The 23,933-nt window shown below is 44.5% G+C and overlaps 1 protein-coding gene across 9 annotated transcripts in view; it reads left to right on the top strand.

Annotated features, from left to right (window-relative positions):
• The window catches only part of rb1 (retinoblastoma 1), a 456,612-nt gene that overhangs the window by 130,896 nt on the left and 301,783 nt on the right, over positions 1-23,933 (top strand). For 7 of the 9 annotated variants that reach the window (XM_070894055.1, XM_070894054.1, XM_070894052.1 and 4 more), the window contains 6 exons: positions 7,397-7,474; positions 8,523-8,600; positions 13,269-13,346; positions 15,853-15,930; positions 17,222-17,299; positions 18,572-18,649. In XM_070894055.1, the coding sequence (XP_070750156.1) occupies positions 7,397-7,474; positions 8,523-8,600; positions 13,269-13,346; positions 15,853-15,930; positions 17,222-17,299; positions 18,572-18,649 (468 nt within the window). The remainder of the gene's footprint in view (positions 1-7,396; positions 7,475-8,522; positions 8,601-13,268; positions 13,347-15,852; positions 15,931-17,221; positions 17,300-18,571; positions 18,650-23,933) is intronic. The other 2 variants (XM_070894053.1, XM_070894051.1) reach the window with 2 other exon arrangements.

The following is a 23,933-nucleotide window of genomic DNA, read 5'->3' as shown; positions in this document are numbered from 1 at the left end:
TCTCAGAGGGTGAGGACTGGGAAGCCTTTGTCGAACGGCTAGACCAGTACTCTGTAGCCAACGAGCTGGACGGAGAAGGAAGCGCTGCATAAAGGAGAGCGGTCCTCCTCACGGTGCATGAACTGCCACTCTGGATTGTCCGGGCGAAGGCCCCACACTGCTTGGAAGGAGCTGGCTGGACAAAATCCGCTGGAACTGGGATGACATTGAGCGCGATCACATGTCGATGAGGCCTCATGTACCCAGGTTCTTAACAAATTTCCTTCCTTTTTGAGCCAGGCATTGGAAACTTTTCCGGGGCGAAGGTGCGGATCCACTTGGTCCCAGAGGCACGACCCATTCACCACAAGGCGCGAGCGGTACCTCACATGATGAGGGAAAGAGTGGAAATCGAGCTGGACAGGCTGCAACGCGAGAGCATCATTTCCCCAGTGGAATTCAGCGAATCAGCTAGCCCAATTGTTCCAGTACTCAAAAGTGATGCAACGGTCAGGATTTGCGGCGATTATAAAGTAACTATTAATCATTTCTCGCTACAGGACCAATACCCGCTACCTAAGGCAGACGACCTATTTGCGACACTGGCAGGAGACAAAATGTTCACCAAGCTCGACCTGACTTCGGCCTACATGATGCAGGAGCTGGAGGAGTCTTCGAAGGGCCTCACCTTCATCAACACGCACAAGGGACTGTTCATCTACAACAGATGCCCTTATGGAAATCGGTCGGCTGCAGCGATCTTCCAGAAAAACATGGAGAGCCTACTCAAGTCAGTACCACACACGGTCTTTCAGGACGACATGTTGGTCACAGGTTGAGCACCTACAAAACCTGGAGGAGGTCCTCCAGCGACTGGATCGTGTAGGGCTGCGACTGAAGAGGTTGAAATGCGTCTTCATGGCAACAGAAATGGAGTTTTTGGGGAGAAAGATCGCGATCGACGGCATTCGGCCTACAGACGCCAAGACAGAGGTTATCGGGTACGCGTCCAAGCCACACAACGTCACGGAGCTGCGGTCATTCCTGGGACTCCTCAACTATTTTGTAACTTCCTACCGGGGTTAAGCACCCTCTTAGAGCCCTTACATGTGTTATTGCGTAAAGGTGAGAACTGGGTATGGGGGAAAAAACAAGTAATTGCTTTTGAGAAAGCCAGAAACATTTTATGCTCCAACAAGCTGCTGTATTGTCTTACCCGTGTAAAAGACTTGTGCTAGCATGTGATATGTCGTCGTACGGAGTCGGGTGTGTATTACAACAAGCTAACATTGCGGGGAAGTTGCAACCTGTCGTCCAAGCCTCCAGTCTAAGGCCGAGAGGGCATACAGCATGATTGAGAAAGAGGCACTAGTGTGTGTGTTCGGGGTAAAGAAAAAGCATCAGTACCTGTTTGGCCTCAAATTTGAGCTGGAAACCGTTCACAAGCCCCTCATATCCCTGTTCGCTGAAAACAAGGGGATAAATACTAATGTCTCAGCCCGCATACAAAGGTGGGCACTCGCGCTATCAGCGTATAACTATACCATCCGCCACAGTCCAGGCCCCGAGAACTGTGTGGATGCTCTGTCGGCTACCATTGCCTACCACGGGGGTGGAAATGGCGCAGCCTGCAAACTTGTTGATGGTGGCGCAGCCCGCAGACTTGTTGATGATCATGGAAGCGTTTGAAAATGATAAATTACCTGTCATGGCCCGCCAGATTAGGACTTGGACCAGCCTCTGCTGTCCCTAGTAAAAAACTGTGTATTGCATGGGAGCTGGGCCAACATCCCCATTGAAATGCAAGAGCTAATCAAGCCGTTCCAACGGCGAAAGTACGAGCTGTCCATTCAGGCAGACTGCCTGTTGTGGGGTAACCGCATAGTGCTACCCAAAAAGGGCAGGGAGACGTTCATCTCGGATCTCCACAGCACACACCCGGGTATAGTAATGATGAAAGCGATAGCCAGATCCCATGTGTGATGGCTCGGTATCGACTCTGACTTAGAGTCTTGTGTATGGCAATACAGCATGTGTGCTCAGTTGAGCAACGCGCCCAGAGAGGCACCACTAAGTTTGTGATCCTGGCCCTCCAGACCATGGTCGAGGATCCATGTCGACAATGCGGGCCCGTTTCTCAGTAAAATGTTCCTGGTGGTGGTGGATGCTTTTTCAAAATGGATTGAATGTGAAATAATGTCGGGAAGCACCGCCACCGCCACCATTGAAAGCCTGAGGGCCATGTTTGCCACCCACGGCCTGCCTGACATACTGGTCAGTGACAACGGGCCATGTTTCACCAGTGCCGAATTTAAAGAATTCATGACCCGCAATGGGATCAAACATGTCACCTCGGCCCAGTTTAAACCAGCCTCTAATGGGCAGGCAGAGCGGGCAGTACAAACCATCAAACAGAGCCTTAAACGAGTCACAGAAGGTTCACTCCAAACTCGCCTGTCCCGAGTACTGCTCAGCTACCGCACGAGACCCCACTCGCTCACAGGGGTGCTCCCGGCTGGGCTACTCATAAAAAGGACACTTAAAACCAGACTCTCGCTGGTTCACCCCAGCCTGCATGATCAGGCAGAGAGCAGGCGGCAGCAACAAAATGTAAACGATGGTCGTGCCACTGTGTCCCGGGAAATTGATCTGAATGACCCTGTGTATGTGCTAAACTATGGACATGGTCCCAAGTGGATCGCGAGCACGGTGATAGCCAAAGAAGGGAGTAGGGTGTTTGTAATCAAACTAGACAATGGACAAATTTGCAGAAAGCACCTGGACTAAACGAGGCTGAGGTTCACAGACTGCCCTGAACAATCCACAGCAGACACCACCTTTCTCGAGCCCACAACACACACCCAAAGGATCAACGACACCACCCCGGACCAGGAAATTGAACCCATCACGCCCAACAGCCCAGCAAGGCCAGGCTCACCCAGCAGCCCTGCAGGGCCAACAACACGCCAGCCCAGCGAGGGCACAGCCAACACACCAGAACAGACATTTGTACCAAGGTGGTCCACCAGGGAAAGAAAGGCTCCTGACTGCCTCACCTTGTAAATAGTTTTCATTTTGACTTGGGGTGGGGGGGCGGAGTGATGTTGTGTATCTGTAAAGCATGCACTCCCATGTTCCGCCACCAGGGAGCGCATCCCCTGAAGTCCCAAAGGATCCCAGCATCCCTTGGGAGCACTGTATATAAGTCGGCCCCGAAGGCCTGTTCCTCACTCTGGAGTGTCTTAATAAAGACTGAGGTCACTGTTACTTTAACCTCCCTGTGTGCAGTTTCATCTGTGTTAGGAACACAATAATTTCAATGTGTAATATTGCCTGCTTCTCACTGCAGAGATATCCTTGGTGTGATATTTCCCCCCAGGTGAGGGAGTGAAAGCGTCCCTAATTTCGCAGCTTAAACTCTACTACAGTGTTTCCTGAAAATGTTTGTGCTGTATAGCAGTGCTAAGGACACTTGTTACAAACTGTATTTAGAAGGTGGCATGATTTTGACCACATATTACTTTGTGACATTGCAAAGATTATGATCTGTTGTAAAGAGGGCTCTTCAAGTGGATTAGCTGGGTCGGTCTGTTTTCCTTCCTTTCTAAAATAGCATAGCATTTCATCCAGGGAAGATACTTGCGGACTGATGAAACTTTTAGTCATACCCCTCAGATTTAAGGGATGGTCTCTAAACTGCGACCTGAAGCTAAGCATTATACTGTATTTTAGCCTGATCAACTAGGAAAGCTATTTTGTTGGTCAACCACAATTTGGGAATTGATTCTAAATGGGTTTATGACCTTCAGGCATCTCCCCTTCTAGATGGGACAGCCAGTTTACTCTGTACTGTACATGTTCTGGGGGAAGTGGGACCTGTACCGTTCTGGGGGAAGTGGGACCTGTACAAAAGGGACGGTCTGCACTTGGGCAGGACTGGAACTGATGTCCTAGGGGTAATATTTGCTAATGCAGTTCAGCAGTGTTTAAACTAATATGGCAGGGGGATAGGAACCTATGCAGCGAGATAGGGCGAAGTAATATGGAGTCAGAAATAGATGGTAGAAAGGTAAAAAGCAATAGTGGAAGGTCGAGTAAACAAAGGCAAGAAACAAAAAGGGCCACACTACATCATAATTCTAAAAGGACAAAGGGTGTTAAAAGAACAAGCCTGAAGGCTTTGTGTGTCAATGCAAGAAGTATCTAATAAGGTGGATGAATTAACTGTGCAAATAGATGGTAACGGATATGATGTGATTGGGATTACGGAGACGTGGCTCCAGGATGATCACGGCTGGGAATTCAACATCCATGGGTATTCAACATTCAGGAAGGATAGAATAAAAGGAAAAGGAGGTGGGGTAGCATTGCTGGTTAAAGAGGAGATTAATGCAATAGTTAGGAAGGACATTAGCTTGGATGATGTGGAATCTATATGGGTAGAGCTGCAGAACACCAAAGGGCAAAAAAACGTTAGTGGGAGTTGTGTACAGACCTCCAAACAGTAGTAGTGATGTTGGGAGGGCATCAAACAGGAAATTAGGAGTGCATGCAATAAAGGTGCAGCAGTTATCATGGGTGACTTTAATATGCACATAGATTGGGCTAACCAAACTGGAAGCAATACGGTGGAGGAGGATTTCCTGGAGTGCATAAGGGATGGTTTTCTAGACCAATATGTCGAGGAACCAACTGGGGGGAGGCCATCTTAGACTGGGTGCTGTGTAATGAGAGAGGATTAATTAGTAATCTCGTTGTGCGAGGCCCCTTGGTGAAGAGTGACCATAATATGGTGAAATTCTGCATTGGGATGGAGAATGAAACAGTTAATTCAGAGACCATGGTCCAGAACTTAAAGAAGGGTAACTGTGAAGGTATGAGGCGTGAATAGGCTAGGATAGATTGGCGAATGATACTTCAGGGGTTGACAGTGGATGGGCAATGGCAGACATTTAGAGACCGCATGGAAGAACTACAACAATTGTACATCCCTGTCTGGCGTAAAAATAAAAAAGGGAAGGTGGCTCAACCGTGGCTCTCAAGGGAAATCAGGGATAGTATTAAAGCCAAGGAAGTGGCATACAAATTGGCCAGAAATAGCAGTGAACCAGGGGACTGGGAGAAATTTAGAACTCAGCAGAGGAGGACAAAGGGTTTGATTAGGGCAGGGAAAATGGAGTACGAGAAGAAGCTTGCAGGGAACATTAAGATGGACTGCAAAAGTTTCTATAGATATGTAAAGAGAAAAAGGTTAGTAAAGACAAATGTAGGTCCCCTGCAGTCAGAATCAGGGGAAGTCATAATGGGGAACAAAGAAATGGCAGACCAATTGAACAAGTACTTTGGTTCGGTATTCACTAAGGAGGACACAAACAACCTTCCGGATATAAAAAGGGTAAGAGGGTCTAGTAAGAAGGAAGAACTGAGGGAAATCCCTATTAGTCTGGAAATTGTGTTGGGGAAATTGATGGGATTGAAGGCCGATAAATCCCCAGGGCCTGATGGACTGCATCCCAGAGTACTTAAGGAGGTGGCCTTGGAAATAGCGGATGCATTGACAGTCATTTTCCAACATTCCATAGACACTGGATCAGTTCCTATCGAGTGGAGGGTAGCCAATGTAACCCCACTTTTTAAAAAAGGAGGGAGAAAAAAAACAGGGAATTATAGACCGGTCAGCCTGACCTCAGTAGTGGGTAAAATGATGGAATCAATTATTAAGGATGTCATAGCAGCGCATTTGGAAAGAGGTGACATGATAGGTCCAAGTCCCAGCATGGATTTGTGAAAGGGAAATCATGCTTGACAAATCTTCTAGAATTTTTTGAGGATGTTTCCAGTAGAGTGGACAAGGGAGAACCAGTTGATGTGGTATATTTGGACTTCCAGAAGGCTTTCGACAAGGTCCCACACAAGAGATTAATGTGCAAAGTTAAAGCACGTGGGATTGGGGGTAGTGTGCTGACATGGATTGAGAACTGGTTGTCAGACAGGAAGCAAAGAGTAGGAGTAAATGGGTACTTTTCAGAATGGCAGGCAGTGACTAGTGGGGTACCGCAAGGTTCTGTGCTGGGGCCCCAGCTGTTTACATTGTACATTAATGATTTGGACGAGGGGATTAAATGTAGTATCTCCAAATTTGCGGATGACACTAAGTTGGGTGGCAGTGTGAGCTGCGAGGAGGATGCTATGAGGCTGCAGAGTGACTTGGATAGGTTAGGTGAGTGGGCAAATGAATGGCAGATGAAGTATAATGTGGATAAATGTGAGGTTATCCACTTTGGTGGTAAAAACAGAGAGACAGACTATTATCTGAACGGTGACAGATTAGGAAAAGGGGAGGGGCAACGAGACCTGGGTGTCATGGTACATCAGTCATTGAAGGTTGGCATGCAGGTACAGCAGGCGGTTAAGAAAGCAAATGGCATGTTGGCCTTCATAGCGAGGGGATTTGAGTACAGGGGCAGGGAGGTGTTGCTACAGTTGTACAGGGCCTTGGTGAGGCCACACCTGGAGTATTGTGTACAGTTTTGGTCTCCTAACTTGAGGAAGGACATTTTTGCTATTGAGGGAGTGCAGCGAAGGTTAACCAGACTGATTCCCGGGATGGCAGGACTGACATATCAAGAAAAACTGCATCAACTGGGCTTGTATTCACTGGAGTTCAGAAGAATGAGAGGGGATCTCATAGAAACGTTTAAAATTCTGACGGGTTTAGACAGGTTAGATGTAGGAAGAATGTTCCCAATGTTGGGGAAGTTCAGAACCAGGGGTCACAGTCTAAGGATAAGGGGTAAGCCATTTAGGACCGAGATGAGGAGAAACTTCTTCACCCAGAGAGTGGTGAACCTGTGGAATTCTCTACCACAGAAAGTAGTTGAGGCGAATTCACTAAATATATTCAAAAAGGAGTTAGATATAGTCTTTACTACTAGTGGGAATCAAGGGGTATGGCGAGAAAGCAGGAATGGGGTACTGAGGTTGCATGTTCAGCCATGAACTCATTGAATGGCGGTGCAGGCTCGAAGGGCCGAATGGCCTACTCCTGCACCTATTTTCTATGTTTCTATGTGGCTGTCACACTCTGCTCCTGGCTCGCACCAAGCCTGCCACCAGCTCTGCTTCCACGTTATTTCGCGCCCCCGCCCCCCCCTTAGAAAGTCTCTACGGATTGCAGTTTGACGACCACTGCTCTAATACATTGTGTTTAATACATTATTAAAATCTCTAGCAAAAATGAAGCCTTTATTACAGGCTCTATAAAATAAGGAAAACCTTAAAATGCTCCAGGCCAATATGGATTCAATTGGATGTTGGAGTGGGATAGGATAATTTTCCACACCATGTTATCTCATCGAATAATGTTTACATTAAAAAGTGTTATTGCATTTGATTTATTGAAGTATCTTCTTTATAGAGGTGAAGTTCAGCGAACTCCAAGGAAACCTCACACTGAAGACAGTCAGGCAGTTAGTCCTCCACAGACTTGTATTAGGTACAAACTTTCTGTTCATTTGTGTACTTTACATTTTTATGATCATGTGTTGACTAAGATGTGCCATCTATTTTTCACAGTAAACATCTTAAGTTACTGCTGTCCAATTCAATTGGAGCTCAGTCAGAGATAAAAATGCGAGCTTTCACGGCTTGTTGTCTTATGATCTGTCAATTAAATAGCTGCTGTTGAGTTGGTTTCTGTTCGCTCTCTCTTTCCACACCGCTTTCTTTGGGATTGTGAGATTCCAAAAAAATTGATGCAAGTCATGGCCAGGATTGGGCCCTTTCTCTTTGTGATCCCGCTTGGCTGTTATAGGCCTATCTTCAGTTTGAGCTAGTGCCTTCTCAGAAGTCCTTCAAAGTGTACTCATTTTTTGGGTTAGATGTTACACTGAGGCCCCATCTACCTGCTCAGGTGGATAAAAAGTGTAAAGTTCTTGGGTGAGACTTAACTCGGTCTGTTTACCTTCCCTTGTAAAATAGCAGAGCATTCTATTCAGGGAAGATACTTGTGAACTGATGAACCTTTTAGCCATACTCCTCAGATTTAACGGATGGTCTTTAAACTGCAACCCGAAGCTAAAAAGGCTATTTTGTTGTTAACAACAATTTGAGAATTGACTCGAAATGGGTTTATGACCGTCGGGCATCTCCCCTTCTAGATGGGACAGCCAGTTTACTCTGCACTGTACATGTGGCTGCCACACTCGGCTCCTGCCTCCTGGCTTGCACCAAACCTGCCTCCAGCTCTGCTTCCACGTTATTTCCCCCCCCCCCCCCGGAAAGTCTCTATGGACCCCAGTTTGACGACCACTGCTGTAATACATTGTGTTTAATTCGTAATTAAAATCTCCAGCAAAATTGCGGCCTTTATTACAGGCTCTACAAAATAAGGAAAACCTCAAAATGATCCACAATAATTTGGATTCAATTGAATGTTGAAGTGGGATAGAATTACTTTCCACACCATTTTATTTCATTGAATAATGTTTACATTAAAACAAGTATTACATGATTTTTGAGTTATTAAAGTATCTTCTTTATAGAGGTGAACTGCAGCGAACTCCAAGGAAACTTCACATTGAAGACAGTCAGACAGTTATTCCTCCACAGACTACTGTTAGGTACAAACTTTCTGTTCATTTTTCTACTTCACATTTTTTTGACCGTGTGTTAATTAAGATGTGCCATCCATTTTTCACAATAAACATCTTAAGTTACTGGTGTGCAATTAAATTGGAGTTCAGTCAGAAATAAAAATGCGAGCTTTCATAGGTTGTTTTATGATCTGCCAATTAAATAGCTCCTATTGAATTGCTTTCCGTTCTCTCTCTCCTCCCCACCCCCTTACTGATACACGCAGCCCTCTTCGAGAGTGTGAGGTTCAGGTCTGCTTGATTATGTGTGTCAGAATTATCCTGGTTCCCTCCTTGAGTCTTTGTCTACATCTCAATGCCACCTCAACTGGGAAGGCCATCATAGAAATTACGCTTCTACATTCCTTTCTATGATTTCCTCCTCTGTAAATAGGTGATTAGATTTCTTTTTGCTGGGGGGGGAGCATATTTTTTTTTTCTTTTCAGTCACTATTTATGGATCGGTTATTTGTACGAACGGAATTGCAGCTGTTTCTCTGGCCCTCCATTATCACATGACCTATTGCTGATTGGTCCCCTTGGAGGATAATCCACACCGTGAAGTTTCTCTGGAATGTGTAAATAGAGCCGCCCAGCCTAACTTTTTATATTATAACATGATCCATTTGGATTTCAGAAGTCAAAGGACACATCCCTCCCCCAGCTGAAGTCACTTCTTACCGCGGAGCAAGTGCATCCCTCCCCCAGCCTAAGTCCCCTACCTAAGCGGAAGTGCATGACCTAACCACTACCCCGCTCCCCCCGCCCCCCCCTGCTCAAACAGGCTCTGTTTCCCCCCTCCCCCCCCCACCGGGTGTAGATGGAGCATTTTGTGCGGATTGTTAGCAGGTTTATTGGGTATGAATTGTCAGTGTCGTGACTTTTGGATTTCATCCACGCCACCGATGTCGAGTTTGGGTTTAAAGGAGGTTGGAAGAACGTGATTTGACTTCCCTGAGTTCCCTCTCTTCTCCCCCATTCCCACCCCCCTGCTCAAACAGGCTCTCTCTCTTCTCTTTTCCCCCCCCCCTCCCAAAACAGGCTCTCTCTCTCTTTCTCTCTCTCTCTCCCCCTCTCTCTCCCCACCCACCCCCAAACAGGCTCTCTTCCTTTCCCCCGACTCCCAGGCTCTCTCTTCCCTCTCCCCCCAACCCCTCAAACAGGCTGTCTCTATTTCACCCCACCCCCCATCTCCACTCACCCTTGAACATGCTTTCTTCCCCCCCACCCCCAAACCAGCCTCTCTTCCTTCCCCCCCCCCCGCCCCTTCCCTGAAATAGGCTCTCTTTCACTCTTTCACCCCCCCTCTCCAAAACCAGCTCTCTTCCCCTCTGCTTCAAAGCAGGCGCATACACGCGCACACACACTCACTCACTCTCTCTCTCTCTCTCTCTCTCTCTCTCTCTCTCTCTCTCTCTCTCTCTCTCTTCCCCACCCCCCCCCCCCCCCTCTCCTCCTTTTGCCTGCCGGCTCTCTCTGCCCACTGTTCTTCATCCCCCTTGCCGCTGAGGGCTCGGTGCAGTCCAGCGGGGAGCTCGGTGCGGCCTGGTGGCTCAGCAGGCAACGCATGCACAGGAAAGGCATAGTGTAAATTGGCGGGAGGGGGGGACGACTATTTGTCCTAACTCACTTCTGCGCATGTGCGAATTACGACATAGTCACTGTGTTAATTTAGAATCCCTTTCGACAATAGCATTTTGGAGTATTACATTGCTTTGGCTCTTAATTTTTGTGATCTGCTTGGCTGTTATAGGATTATCTTCAGTTTGAGCTAGTGCCTTATCAGAAGTCCTTCCTGTTGTGCTCAGAATAAAGTGATGCAACTGAGTACTGTAGACATTGAGCAAGTGTGACGTTAGCTCCTTTATTCAAACTCCAGAGTCCTGTTACAGCATGGGAGGCCTGCTTATATACAATGCTCCCAAGGGATGCTGGGATCCCTTGGGACTCCAACAGGTAGGCCCTCTGGTGGTGGTATGATGCAGGTTACCTAGGGTTACATACATAACACTTCCAAGATGTTCTCATTTTTTGGATGAGGTGTTACACTGAGGCCTAATCTAACTGTTCAGGTGGATAAAAATTTAATCTTGTTGGTTGAGTCCTACCTCGTTTGCAACAACTAGAGATTCAAATGGCAGGGGCCACTTCTGTCAGATTTTGAAACACAATGGATGGGCTTCACTGAAGTTGTTTGGGTATGGAAGACCACAGAATAAATTACCCTTTATATCTCAAGTTGGAACTTGCGAGAAATGCATTGAAGTAATCCTGTAAATAGATATCCAATAACCAAAATGCCTTATTCTTGAAAACTATAGAACATAAGAACATTACAAATAGGAGCAGGAGTAAGCTATACGGCACCGCATGCTTGCTCCACCATTTAATATGATCATGGCTGATGTGAGCAGGTCCACTTCTCTGCCCGCTCCCCATAACCCCTTTTTCCCTTATCGCCTAAGAAACTGTCTGTCTCTGTCTTAAATTTATTACAATGACGCAACCTCCACGGCTCTCTGAGGCAGCAAAGTCCACAGATTTACAACCATCTCAGAGAAGAAATTCCTCCTCATCTCACTTTTAAATGAGCAGCCACTATTGCAAGATTATGCCCCTTAGTTCTAGTCTCCCCTATCAGTGGAAACATCCTCTCTGCATCCACCCTGTCAAGCCCGGTCATAATCTTATACGTTTCGATAAGATCACCACCATTCTTCTGAATTTCAGTGAGTAGAGGCCCAACCTACTCAACCTTCCTTCATGAGTCAACCCCGTCATCTCTGGAATCAACCTAGTGAACCTTCTCCGAGCTGCCTCCAAAGCAAGTATATCCTATCTTAAATATGGAAACAAAACTGTATGCAGTATTCCAGGTGTGGCCTCACCAATACCCTGTATAACTGTAGCAAGACTTTCCTGCTTTTATACTCCATCCCCTTTGCAATAAAGGCCAAAATACCATTGGCCTTCCTGATCACTTGCTGTACCTGCATACTATCCTTTTGTGTTTCATGCACAAGTACCCCCAGGTCCTGCTGCACTGCAGCACTTTGCAATTTTTCTCCATTTAAATAATAATTTGTTCTTTGATTTTTTTTTTCTGCCAAAGTGCATAACCTCACACTTTCCAACATTATACTCCAAGTGCCAAATTTGTGCCCACTCACTTAGCCTGACGATGTCCTTTTGCAGGTTATTTGTGTCCTCCTCACACATGCTTTTCCTCCCATCTTGTATCGTCAGCAAACTTGGCTACGTTACATTCAGTCCCTTCTTCCAAGTCGTTAATATAGATTGTAAATTGTTGGGGTCCCCGCACTGATCCCTGCGGCACCCCACTAGTTACTGATTGCCAACCTGAGACTGAACCATTTATCCCGACTCTCTATTTCTGTTAGTTAGCCAATCCTCTATCCATGCTAATATATTACCCCCGACCCCGTGAACTTTTATCTTGTGCAGTACCTTTTTATATGGCACCTTGTCAAATGCCTTTTGGATGTCCAAATACACCACATCCACTGGTTCCCCTTTATCCACCCTGTTCGTTGCATCCTCAAAGAATTCCAGCAAGTTTATCAAATGTGACTTCCCCATCATAAATCCATGCTGACTCTGCCTGACTGAATTATGTTTTTCCAAATGTCCTGCTACTGCTTCTTTAATAATGAAGATATTTCATTAAAAAGAAATGTTCATTGTTTCACTGTGGTCATCGAAACATTTGGGGGATTATTTCACTGAACAAAATTTTCAAATATTTTAATGTGTAATATTGCCTGCTTCTCACTGCAGTCTGTCTATCCTGTTTGTGATGTTTTTGCCCAGGAGAGGTAGAGAAAGTGCCACTAAATCTGCAGGTTAAACTCGACCACAGTGTTTCCTGAAAATGTTTGCATAGCAATGCTAAGGACACTCGCTACCAATTGTATTTAGAAGGTGGCATAATTTTGGCCGCATACTACTTTGCGTCATTGCAAAGACTGTAATCTGTTGTAAAAAGGGTTCTTCTAGTGGGTTAGTTGGGTTGGTCTGTTTTACTTCCTTTGTAAAATAGCATAGCATTTTATCCAGGAAAGATACTTGCGAACTGATGAAACTTTTAGCCACGGCCCTCAGATTTAAGGGATGGTCTCTAAACTGCAACCTGAAGCTAAGCATTTTACTGTTTTTGTTTTAGCGCTGGTCAACTGGGAAAGCTACTTTGTTGGTTAAGAACAATTTGGGAATTGATTCTAAATGGGTTTATGACCTTCAGGCATCTCCCCTTCTAGACGGGACAGCCAGTTTACTCTGCACTGTACATGTGGCTGCCACACTCTGCTCCTGCCTCCTGGCTTGCACCAATCCTGCCTCCAGCTGTGCTTCCACGTTATTTCGCGCCCCCCTGAAAAGTTTCTATGGACCCTAGTTTGACGACCACTGCTGTAATACATTGTGTTTAATTCGTAATTAAAATCTCGAGCAAAAATGTGTGCTTTTATTACAGGCTCTATAAAATAAGGAAAGCCTTAAAATGATCTGGGATAATTCGAATTCAATTGAATGTTGGAGTGGGATAGGATAACTTTCCACACCGTTTTATTTTATTGAATAATGTTTACATAAAAAAATTTTATTACATGATTTTTGATTTATTAAATTATCTTCAAGAGGTGAAGTTGAGCGAACTCCAAGGAAATCTCACACTGAAGACAGTCAGACAGTTATTCCTCCACAGACTTCCGTTAGGTACAAACTTTCAATTCATTTTTCTACTTTACAATTTTATGACCACATGTTGACTAAGGTCTGGCATCTATTTTTCACAATAAACATCTGAAGTTACTCGTGTGCTATGAAATTGGAGCTTAGTCTGAAATAAAAATGCATGCTTCCATTGGATGTTCTGTTATGAACTGCCAATTAAATAGCTCCTGTTGAGGTGGTTTCTATTATCTTTCTACCCCCTCCCCCTCCCCCACCCCTTACCGATACACACCACTGCCTTCGAGAGTGTGAGATTCAGATCTGCCAGATCATGTGTGTCAGAATCATCTTGGTTTCCTCCTTGTGTCTTTGTCTACAACTCAATGCCACCTCAACTAGAAATTATGCTCCTACATTCCTTTCTACGATTTCCTCATCTGTAAATAGGTGATTAGATTTCTGTTGGGAGTGGGGTCGGTGCTTTTTGTTTCCTTTTTAGTCACTTAATTTATGATCCCTTTCAATCTATAGCATTTTGGAGTGTTACATTTCTTCAGCGCTTAATATTTGTGATCCTGCTTGGCTGTTATAGGCCTATCTTCAGTTTGAGCTAGTGCCTTATCAGAAGTCCTTCCTAGGTGTTCTCATTTTTTGGATGAGGTGTTAGTCTGAGGCCCCATCTACCTGCTCAGGTGGATAAAAAGTGCAAACTTCTTGGTTGAGTCCTAACTCTTTTGCAGCAACTAGAGATTCAAGTGGCAGGGGCCACTACCGTCAGATTTTGAAACACAATGGAGGGGCTTCGTTGAAGTTCATTGGATATGGGAGACCACAGAATAAATCTACCCTTTACATCTCAAGTTGGAAGTCGTGAGAAATGCATCTAAGTAATCCTGTAAATAGAAATGCAATAAGCATGATGCACTATACTTGAAAACTACGAAGATATTTCAATAAGAAGAAATTTTCATTGTGGCCATCAAAACATTTTTGGGAAATGTTTCACTGAACAAAATTCTCATCAATATTTCAATATATAATATTGCCTGCTTGTCACTGCAGTCTGTCTATCCTTGATGTGATGTTTTTCCCCAGGTGAGATAAAGTATCCCTAAATCCGCAGCTTAAACTCTACCACAATGTTTCCTGAATATTTGTATAGCAATGCTAAGGACACTCAGTAACAACTGTATTTAGAAGGTGGAATTATTTTGGTCGCACACTACTTTGCGTCATTGCAAAGACTGTGATCTGTTGTAAATAGGGTTCTTCCAGTGGGTTAGCTGGGTCAGTCTGTCTTCCTTCCTTTGTAAAATAGCGCAGAATTTTATCCAGGGAAGATACTTGCGAACTGATGAAACTTTTAGTCATACCTCCCAGATTTAAGGGATTGTCTCTAAACTGCAACCTGAAGCTAAGCTGTCTACTGTTTTTGTTTTAGCCTGGTCAACTCGAAAAGCTATTTTCTTGGTAAACAACAATTTATGAATTGATTCTAAATGGGTTTATGACCTTCAGGTATCTCCCCTCCTAGATGAGACAGCCAGTTTACTCTGCACTGTACATGTGGCTGTCACACTCTGTTCCTGCCTCCTGGCTTGCACCAAGCCTGCCTCCAGCTCTGCTTCCACGTTATTTCGCACCCCTCCTAGAAAGTCTCTACGGATCCCATTTTGACGACCACTTCTACAACACATGGGGCCCGAAATCGATAGACTTACTATCCGCTGCCGCCGAGTTTTCTCGGCAGTCTCCCTAGATTCTGAGTGCTCTCCCTGCCGAGCGAGTTTGATGACGTCCTCCCGCTGGCGGGGAGAGAAGTCCGCTGGGTGCTGTACAGTGGCGTGCGCCGGTGTTCAACTCGCCCAGACGAGTTCTCCCACCCACTGCGTTGCCAGTTTGGTCCGGTCGGTCCTCCACTCCAACAGGGGAAAAGACTGCCGCTTGGAGGCAAGTCGTACCACAACGGTAAGTATGAAGATCTGCAAAAAAGGGTTAGTCCACTTTTTTTTTCTTTTGCAGGGATTTAGGAGGATGACGTTCTCTGAAGGATTTCTGTTTTTTTATTGTTTTGAAAATGTTTCATGTTATCAGCTCCCCCCTTCCTGGACCCGCCTGTATCCTCGGCGGTACTTGGCTGAGGATTGTATTTACTGCCCAGAATGGGAGCTACCACCTGCTGCCGCCCAGAGTTGGCGGGCCAAGGCCCATTTTTGCCGCTGGGCAGTCTTTCCCAAATTTTTCCATGAAACTTCTGCCCAAAGTACCGTCAGCATCTTAGTGATACTTTCGACGGTACTTGGGTGGAACTTAGCTTTCACCAATCTTGGGGTCCACACATAATTAAAATTTCTAGTAACAATGCGTGCCTTTATGACAGGCTCTAGAAAATCCGAAAAACCTCAAAATGATCCCAGATAATTCAGATTCAGTTGAATGTTGAATTGGGATAGGATAACTTTCCACACCATTTTATTTTATCGAATAATGTTTACATTAAAAAATGCAATTACATGATTTTTGATTTATTTAATTATCTTCTTTATAGAGGTGAACTTCAGCGAACTCCAAGGAAACCTCACACTGAAGACAGTCAGACAGTTATTCCTCCACAGAATATTGTTAGGTACAAACTTTCTGTTCATTTGTCTACTTGACATTTTTATGACCATGTGTTGATGAAAATGTGCCATCCATTTTTCACAATAAACATCTTAAGTTACTGATGTGCAATTAAATTGGAGCTCATTCAGAAATAAAAATGCGAGCTTTCATACGTTGTTATCTTATGATCTGCCAATTAAATAGCTCTTGTTCAGTTGGTTTCCAAGCTCTCTTCCCCACCCCCTCCCCTTACCAATACACACTGCCTTCTTCGAGAGTGAGATATTCAGGTCTGCTTGATCATATGTGTCAGAATCATTCTGGTTTCCTCCTTGTGTCTTTGGCTACATCCCAAGACCACCTCAACTGGGATGGCCATTATTGAAATTACGCCTCGACATTTCTTTCTCTGATTTCATCATCTGTTTATTAGGTGATTAGATTTCTCCTGGGGGAGGGGGCTTTTTTTTCATTTGTCACTTAATTTATAATCCCTTTCAACAATAGTATTTTGGAGTGTTGCATTGCTTTGGCTCTTAATCTTTGTGATCCTGCTTGGCTCTTATAAGCTTATCTTCAGTTTGAGCTAGTGCCTTATCAGAAGTACTTCCAAGGTGTTCTCATTTTTTGGATGAGGTGTTGCACTGAACTCCCATTTACCTGCTCAGGTGGATAAAAAGTGTAAACTTCTTCGTTGAATCCCAACTTGGGATGTTTTTCTTCCTTTGTAAAATAGCATAGCATTTTAACAAGGGAAGATACTTGCGAACTGATGAAACTTTTAGCCATGCCCCTTAGATTTAACGGATGGTCTCTAAGCCTGACGCTAAGCAGTCGACTGTTTTTTTTTAGCCTGGTCACCGAGGAAAGCTACTTTGTTGATAAACAACAATTTGGGAATTGATTCTAAATGGGTTGATGACCTTCAGGCATCTCCCCTCCAAGATGAGACAGCCAGTTTACTCTGCACTGTACATGTGGCTGTCACACTCTGCTCCTGGCTTGCACCAAGTCTGCTTCCACGTTATTTCGCCCCCCCCCCCCCCCGGAAAGACCCTACGGACTCCAGTTTGACAAAACTGCATAATACGTTGTATTTAATACATAATTAAAATCTCTAGCAAAAATGCATGCCTTTATTACAGGCTCTATAAGATAAGGAAAACCTCAAAATGATCCAGGATAATTTGGATTTAATTGAATGTTGCAGTGGGATAGGATACCTTTCCACACCATTTTATTTCATTGAATAATGTTTACATTAAAAAATATTATTACATGATTTTTGATTTATTAAAGTATCTTCTTTATAGAGGTGAAGTTGAGCGAACTCCAAGGAAACCTCACACTGAAGACAGTCAGACAGTTATTCCTCCACAGAATACTGTTAGGTACAAACTTTCTGTTCATTTGTCTACTTGACATTTTTATGACCATGTGTTGACGAAAATGTGCCATCCATTTTTCACAATAAACATCTTAAGTTACTGATGTGCAATTAAATTGGAGCTCATTCAGAAATAAAAATGCGAGCTTTCATACGTTGTTATCTTATGATCTGCCAATTAAATAGCTCTTGTTCAGTTGGTTTTCAAGCTCTCTTCCCCACCCCCTCCCCTTACCGATACACACCGCCTTCTTCGAGAGTGAGATATTCAGGTCTGCTTGATCATATGTGTCAGAATCATTCTGGTTTCCTCCTTGTATACCACCTCAATTGGGATGGCCATTATTGAAATTACGCCTCGACATTTCTTTCTCTGATTTCATCATCTGTTAATTAGGTGATTAGATTTCTCCTGGGGAGGGGGCTTTTTTTTCATTTGTCACTTAATTTATAATCCCTTTCAACAATAGTATTTTGGAGTGTTGCATTGCTTTGGCTCTTAATCTTTGTGATCCTGCTTGGCTCTTAGAGGCTTATCTTCAGTTTGAGCTAGTGCCTTATCAGAAGTACTTCCAAGGTGTTCTCATTTTTTGGATGAGGTGTTGCACTGAACTCCCACCTACCTGCTCAGGTGGATAAAAAGTGTAAACTTCTTCGTTGAGTCCCAACTTGGGATGTTTTTCTTCCTTTGTAAAATAGCATAGCATTTTAAAAAGGGAAGATACTTGCGAACTGATGAAACTTTTAGCCATGCCCCTTAGATTTAACGGATGGTCTCTAAACCTGACGCTATGCAGTCTATTGTTTTTTTTTTAGCCTGGTCACCGAGGAAAGCTATTTTGTTGATAAATAACAATTTGGGAATTGATTCTAAATGGGTTGATGACCTTCAGGCATCTCCCCTCCAAGATGAGACAGCCAGTTTACTCTGCACTGTACATGTGGCTGTCACACTCTGCTCCTGGCTTGCACCAAGTCTGCTTCCACGTTATTTCACCCGCTCCCCCCCGGAAAGACCCTACGGACTCCAGTTTGACAGCAACTGCATAATACGTTATATTTAATACATAATTAAAATCTCTAGCAAAAATGCATGCCTTTATTACAGGCTCTATAAGATAAGGAAAACCTCAAAATGATCCAGGATAATTCGGATTTAATTGAATGTTGCAGTGGGATAGGATACCTTTCCACACCATTTTATTTCATTGAATAATGTTTACATTAAAAAATGCTATTACATGATTTTTGATTTATTAAAGTATCTTCTTTATAGAGGTGAAGTTGAGCGAACCCCAAGTAAACCTCACACTGAAGACAGTCAGGCAGTTATTCCTTCACAGACTTCTGTTAGGTACAAACTTTCTGTTCATTTTTCTGCTTTACATTTTTATGACCATATGTTGACTTAGATATGTCATCTATTTTTCACAATTTACATATTAAGTTACTTTTATGCAATTAAGTTGGAGCTCAGTCAGAAATAAAAATGCGAGCTTTTATTGGTTGTTGTCTTGTGATCTGCCAATTAAGTAGCTCCTGTTGAGTTGGTTTTCGTTTTTTTTCCCCCCTCCTCCCCTGACCGATACACACTGCCTTCTTCGAGAGTGAGAGATACAAGTCTGCCAGATAATGTGTGTCAGAATCATCTTGGTTTCCGTCCTTGTGTCTTTGTCTACACCTCAATGCCACCTCAACTGGGATGGCATTGTAGAAATTATGGCCCCAAGTTTCCACACGCGGCGAAAAAGGCGCACCTCAGAGCTGGGCGCCTGTTTTTCGCACCGAAAACGGCGCTAGAAAAAAAGTGCGGTATTCCTTGGAGCTCGATGTCTGCTTGGCGCGGCACACAGGGGGCGGAGCCTACCACTTGCGCCAATTTTGTAAGTAGGAGGGGGCGGGTACAATTGAAATGAGGCTTCTTGGTGCCGGCAACCCTGCGCGTGCGCGTTGGAGCGTTCGCGCATGCGCAGTCTGAAGTAAACATTGGCACTCGGCCATTTTTAAAAGTACTGCAGAAAAAGTGAAGATTTGTTTCTTGGACCCCTGCAAAGGCTTGTATTTTAATTTTCTTGATATTTTTGTGTGTGAGGGAGTGATTTTAGCAGCACTGCTGAATAAATCACCTGCTGAAATCAGTGAGTTCAACTTTTCGCTGCTAAACTTGCAGAACCGGTGCCTGCAAATTAAGGACTGTGTTTGGAGAAATAAAAGTGCCAATTCAACTTTGCAATGGATCAACGTCCACCAAGAACAAAGAATTTCTTGCATGAGGAAGCAAACCATTGCATAATATGTGGTGTTGACAATGCAGCACCCATTCTGCAAATTTAAATATAAAGATGTCGATGTGGCTGCTTCTCCCTGTCCAAATGGTCTTAGTCAGTCCTCCTCACAGCTCGAAGGCTGCTGCTGTTCTTTCTTCAGCTCCCGGCCAGCCACTGACGCCGCTGCAATCCCATGGCCGAATGGCCTCAGTCAGTCCCCCTCACAGCTCGAAGGCTGCTGCTGTTCTTTCTTCGGCTCCCGGCCAGACACTGACGCCGCTGCAATCCCATGGCCGAATGACCTCACGTCCGCTCCTGATTCTTCAGCTGCCTTCGAGCCACTGACGCCGCCCCATAAGCGTGGCCGAACGGCCTAAAGAATTTTAAATCTGCAGCTGCGTGTGTCCTGTGTTCATTCTTCAGCTCCCGGCCAGCCACTGACGCCGCTGAAATCCCATGGCCGAATGGCCTCAAGTCCGTCCGGGTGCTACATCTTCGCGGGGAATGAAGGCCTGCCTCAAGCACCGCAGCTCAGCTCGAAGGCTGCTTGCTGCCTGACGCTGCCGTCGAGACGAGACACTGACGCCACACCGCTGCCTGTCTCCAACATGAAAGGCCTGCCTCAAGCACTGCAGCTCAGCTCGAAGGCTGCTTGCTGCCGCTGCCGTCGAGACACTGACGCCACACCGCTGCCTGAAAGGCCTGCCTGAAGCACTTTCACACAGGTAGGAACATGGTTTATTTAATCTTTTCTTTGCTTATAAATTTTTATTCAGGTTGGATTTATTTGTATAAGTATAACTAAGGATTGATTGTAGAATTTAATGACTTCCCTTCCCCCCCCCCCCCTCCATCTCGTTCCCTACGCCTAATTTGTAACCTGCGCCTGATTTTTTTTAAAGTGTAGACAAGGTTTTTTCAAGCGTACAAAAATCTTCACTTACTCCATTCTAAGTTAGTTTGGAGTACGTTTTCAGCGTGGAAACTTTCAAATCAGGCGTCAGTGGCCAGACATGCCCCCTTTTGAAAAAAAAATTCTGTTCCAAAGTGAAACTGTTCTACCTGACTAGAACTGGAGGAAACTAAATGTGGAGAATTCCGATTTCTAAGATACTCCGTTCTACACCAGTTGCTCCTAAAAATCAGGAGCAAATCATGTGGAAACTCAATGGGCCCAAGTTTCCACATGATTTGCGCCTGATTTTTAGGAGCAACTGGTGGAGAACGGACTATCTTAGAAATCGCAATTCTCCACATTTTTTTTTCTGCAGTTCTAGTCAGGTAGAACAGTTCTACTTTGGAACAGAATTTTTTCTTCAAAAGGGGGCGTGTCCGGCCACTGCCGCCTGATTTGAAAGTTTCCACAGTGAAAACATACTCCAAACTAACTTAGAATGGAGCAAGTGAAGATTTTTGTAGAACTGAAAAAACCTGTTCTACACATTAAAAAAAAATCAGGCGCAGGTTACAAATTAGGCGTCCAGAACGAGAGGGGGAGGGGGGTGGAGGAAAGGAAGTCATTAAATTCTACAATAAATCCTTAGTTATACTTATACAAATATTATACAAATAAATCCAACCTGAATAAACATTTATAAGCAAAAAAAAGATTAAATAAACCATGTTCCTACCTGTGTGAAAGTTGAGCTGCAGGCCTTTCAGACAGCGGGGTGGTGTGGCGTCGGTCCCGACGGGAGGGAGGGGCAGGCAGGCAGCAAGCAGCGTTCCACTTGAGCTGCAGGCCTTTCAAACAGCGGGGTGGTGTGGCATCGGTCCCGACGGGAGGAGCTTTAGGGGCGGCATCAGTGGCTGGCCGGCAGCCAAAGATACAGCCGCAGCCTTCGAGCTGTGAGGGGGACTGAGGCCATTTGGACAGGGAGAGGCAGCCACATAGATAGTTTTATATTTAAATTTGCAGAATGGGTGCTGCATTGTCAACACCACATATTATGCAATGGTTTGCCATCAATTCACTGCATAGGAGAGAATTGATTAGAGCTCACCGCTGTTGCTGGTATCTAGCTCCTGCCATCTCTGCTCAATTACATTGACTAATATCTCCACTTCCTCATGCAAGAAATTCTTTGTTCTTGGTTGAAATTGATCCATTACAAATTTGAATTGGCACTTTTCTTTCTCCAAACACAGTCCTTAATTTGCAGGCACCGGTTCTGCAAGTTTAGCAGTGAAATGCTGAACTCACTGATTTCAGCAGGTGATTTAATCAGCAATGCTGCTAGAAGCACTCCCTCACACACAGAAATATGAAGAGAATTAAAATTCAAGCCTTTGCAGGGGTCCAAGAAACAAATCCTCACGTTTTCTGCAGCACTTTCAAAAATGGCCGAGTGCCAATGTTTACTTCAGACTGCGCGAATGCTCCAACGCGCACGCGCACGGTTGCCGGCACAAAAAAAACTCATTTAAATGGTACCTGCCCCCTCCCACTTACAAAATCGGCGCGAGTGGTAGGCTCCGCCCCCTGCACGCCGCGCCAGGCAGACATGGAGCTGCAAGACGCTCGAGAATAGCGCGGTTTTTTTTTTGCCGCCGTTTTCGGCGCGAAAAACGGGCGTCCAGGTCGGAGGGGCGCCTGTTTTGCCGCGTGTGGAAACTTGGGGCCTTAATTGCTAATCCTTTTCAACAATAGCATTTTGGAGTGTTGCATTGCTTTGGCTCTTAATCTTTGTGATCCTGCTTGGCTGTTATAAGTTTATCTTCAGTTTGAGCGAGTGCCTTATCAGAAGTCCCTCCAAGGAGTTCTGATTGTTTGGATGAGGTGTTACTCTGAGGCCCCATCTTCCTGCTCAGGTGGATTAAAAAGTGTAAATTTCTTCGTTGAGTCCTAACTCTTGTGCAGCAACTAGAGATTCAAGTGGCAGGGGCCATTACCGTCAGATTTTGAAACACAGTGAGGGGGCTTCACTGAAGTTGATTGTGTATGGGAGACCACAGAATAAATCTACCCTTTATATCTCGAGTTGGGAGTTGGAGAAATGCATCTAACTAATCCTCTTAAGTAGATATGCAATCACCAAACTGCAATATACTTGAAATCTACAGAAGATAGTTCATTAAGAAGAAATGTTCATTGTTTCATTGTGGTTGTCAAAACATTTTAGGGAAATGTTTCACCGAACAAAATTCTCCTCAATATTTCAATGTGTAATATTGCCTGCTTCTCACTGCAGTCTGTCTATCCTTGGCGTGATGTTTATCCCCAGGTGAGGTAGAGAAAGTGTCCCTAATTCCACAGCTTAAATCCACAGTGAAGGGAAAGGAGGTGGGGTAGCTCTGTTAATAAAGGATGATATCAGGGCAGTTGTGAGAGACGATATTGGCTCGAATGAACAAAATGTTGAATCATTGTGGGTGGAGATTAGAGATAGTAAGGGGAAAAAGTAACTGGTGGGCGTAGTTTATAGGCCCCCAAATAACTTCACGGTGGGGCGGACAATAATCAAGGGAATAATGGAGGCATGTGAAAAAGGAACGGCAGTAATCATGAGGGATATTAACCTACATATCGATTGGTCAAATCAAATCGCACGGGGTAGCCTTGAGGAGGAATTCATAGAATGCATACGGGATTGTTTCTTAGAACAGTATGTTACAGAACCTATAAGGGAGCAAGCTATCTTAGATCTGGTCCTGTGTAATGAGACAGGAATAATAAACGATCTCCTTGTAAAAGATCCTCTCGGAATGAGTGATCACAGTATGGTTGAATTTGTAATACAGATTGAGGGTGAGGATGCAGTGTCTCAAACGCGCGTACTATGCTTAAACAAAGGGGACTACAGTGGGATGAGGGCAGAGTTGGCTAAAGTAGACTGGAAGCACAGACTAAACGGTGGCACAATTGAGGAACAGTGGAGGACTTTTAAGGAGCTCTTTCATAGTGCTCAACAAAAATATATTCCAGTGAAAAAGAAGGGCGGTAAGAGAAGGGATAACCAGCCGTGGATAACCAAGGAAATAAAGGAGAGTATCAAATTAAAACCAATGCGTATAAGGTGGCCAAGGTTAGTGGGAAACTAGCAGATTGGGAAAATTTTAAACGACAGCAAAGAATGACTAGGAAAGCAATAAAGAAAGGAAAGATAGATTACGAAGGTAAACTTGCGCAAAACATAAAAACAGATAGCAAAAGCTTTTACAGATATATAAAACGGAAAAGAGTGACTAAAGTAAATGTTGTCCCTTAGAAGATGAGAAGGGGGATTTAATAATGGGAAATGTGGAAATGGCTGAGACCTTAAACAATTATTTTGCTTCGGTCTTCACAGTGGAAGACACAAAAACCATACCAACAATTGCTGGTCACAGGAATGTGGGAAGGGAGGACCTTGAGATAATCACTATCATTAG

Source organism: Pristiophorus japonicus, chromosome 11, assembly GCF_044704955.1.
Source record: "Pristiophorus japonicus isolate sPriJap1 chromosome 11, sPriJap1.hap1, whole genome shotgun sequence".
NCBI classification, from domain to species: Eukaryota; Metazoa; Chordata; class Chondrichthyes; family Pristiophoridae; genus Pristiophorus; species Pristiophorus japonicus.
Note: the sequence above shows the minus strand (reverse complement) of the source record. Positions and strands in the feature narration are given on the sequence as shown.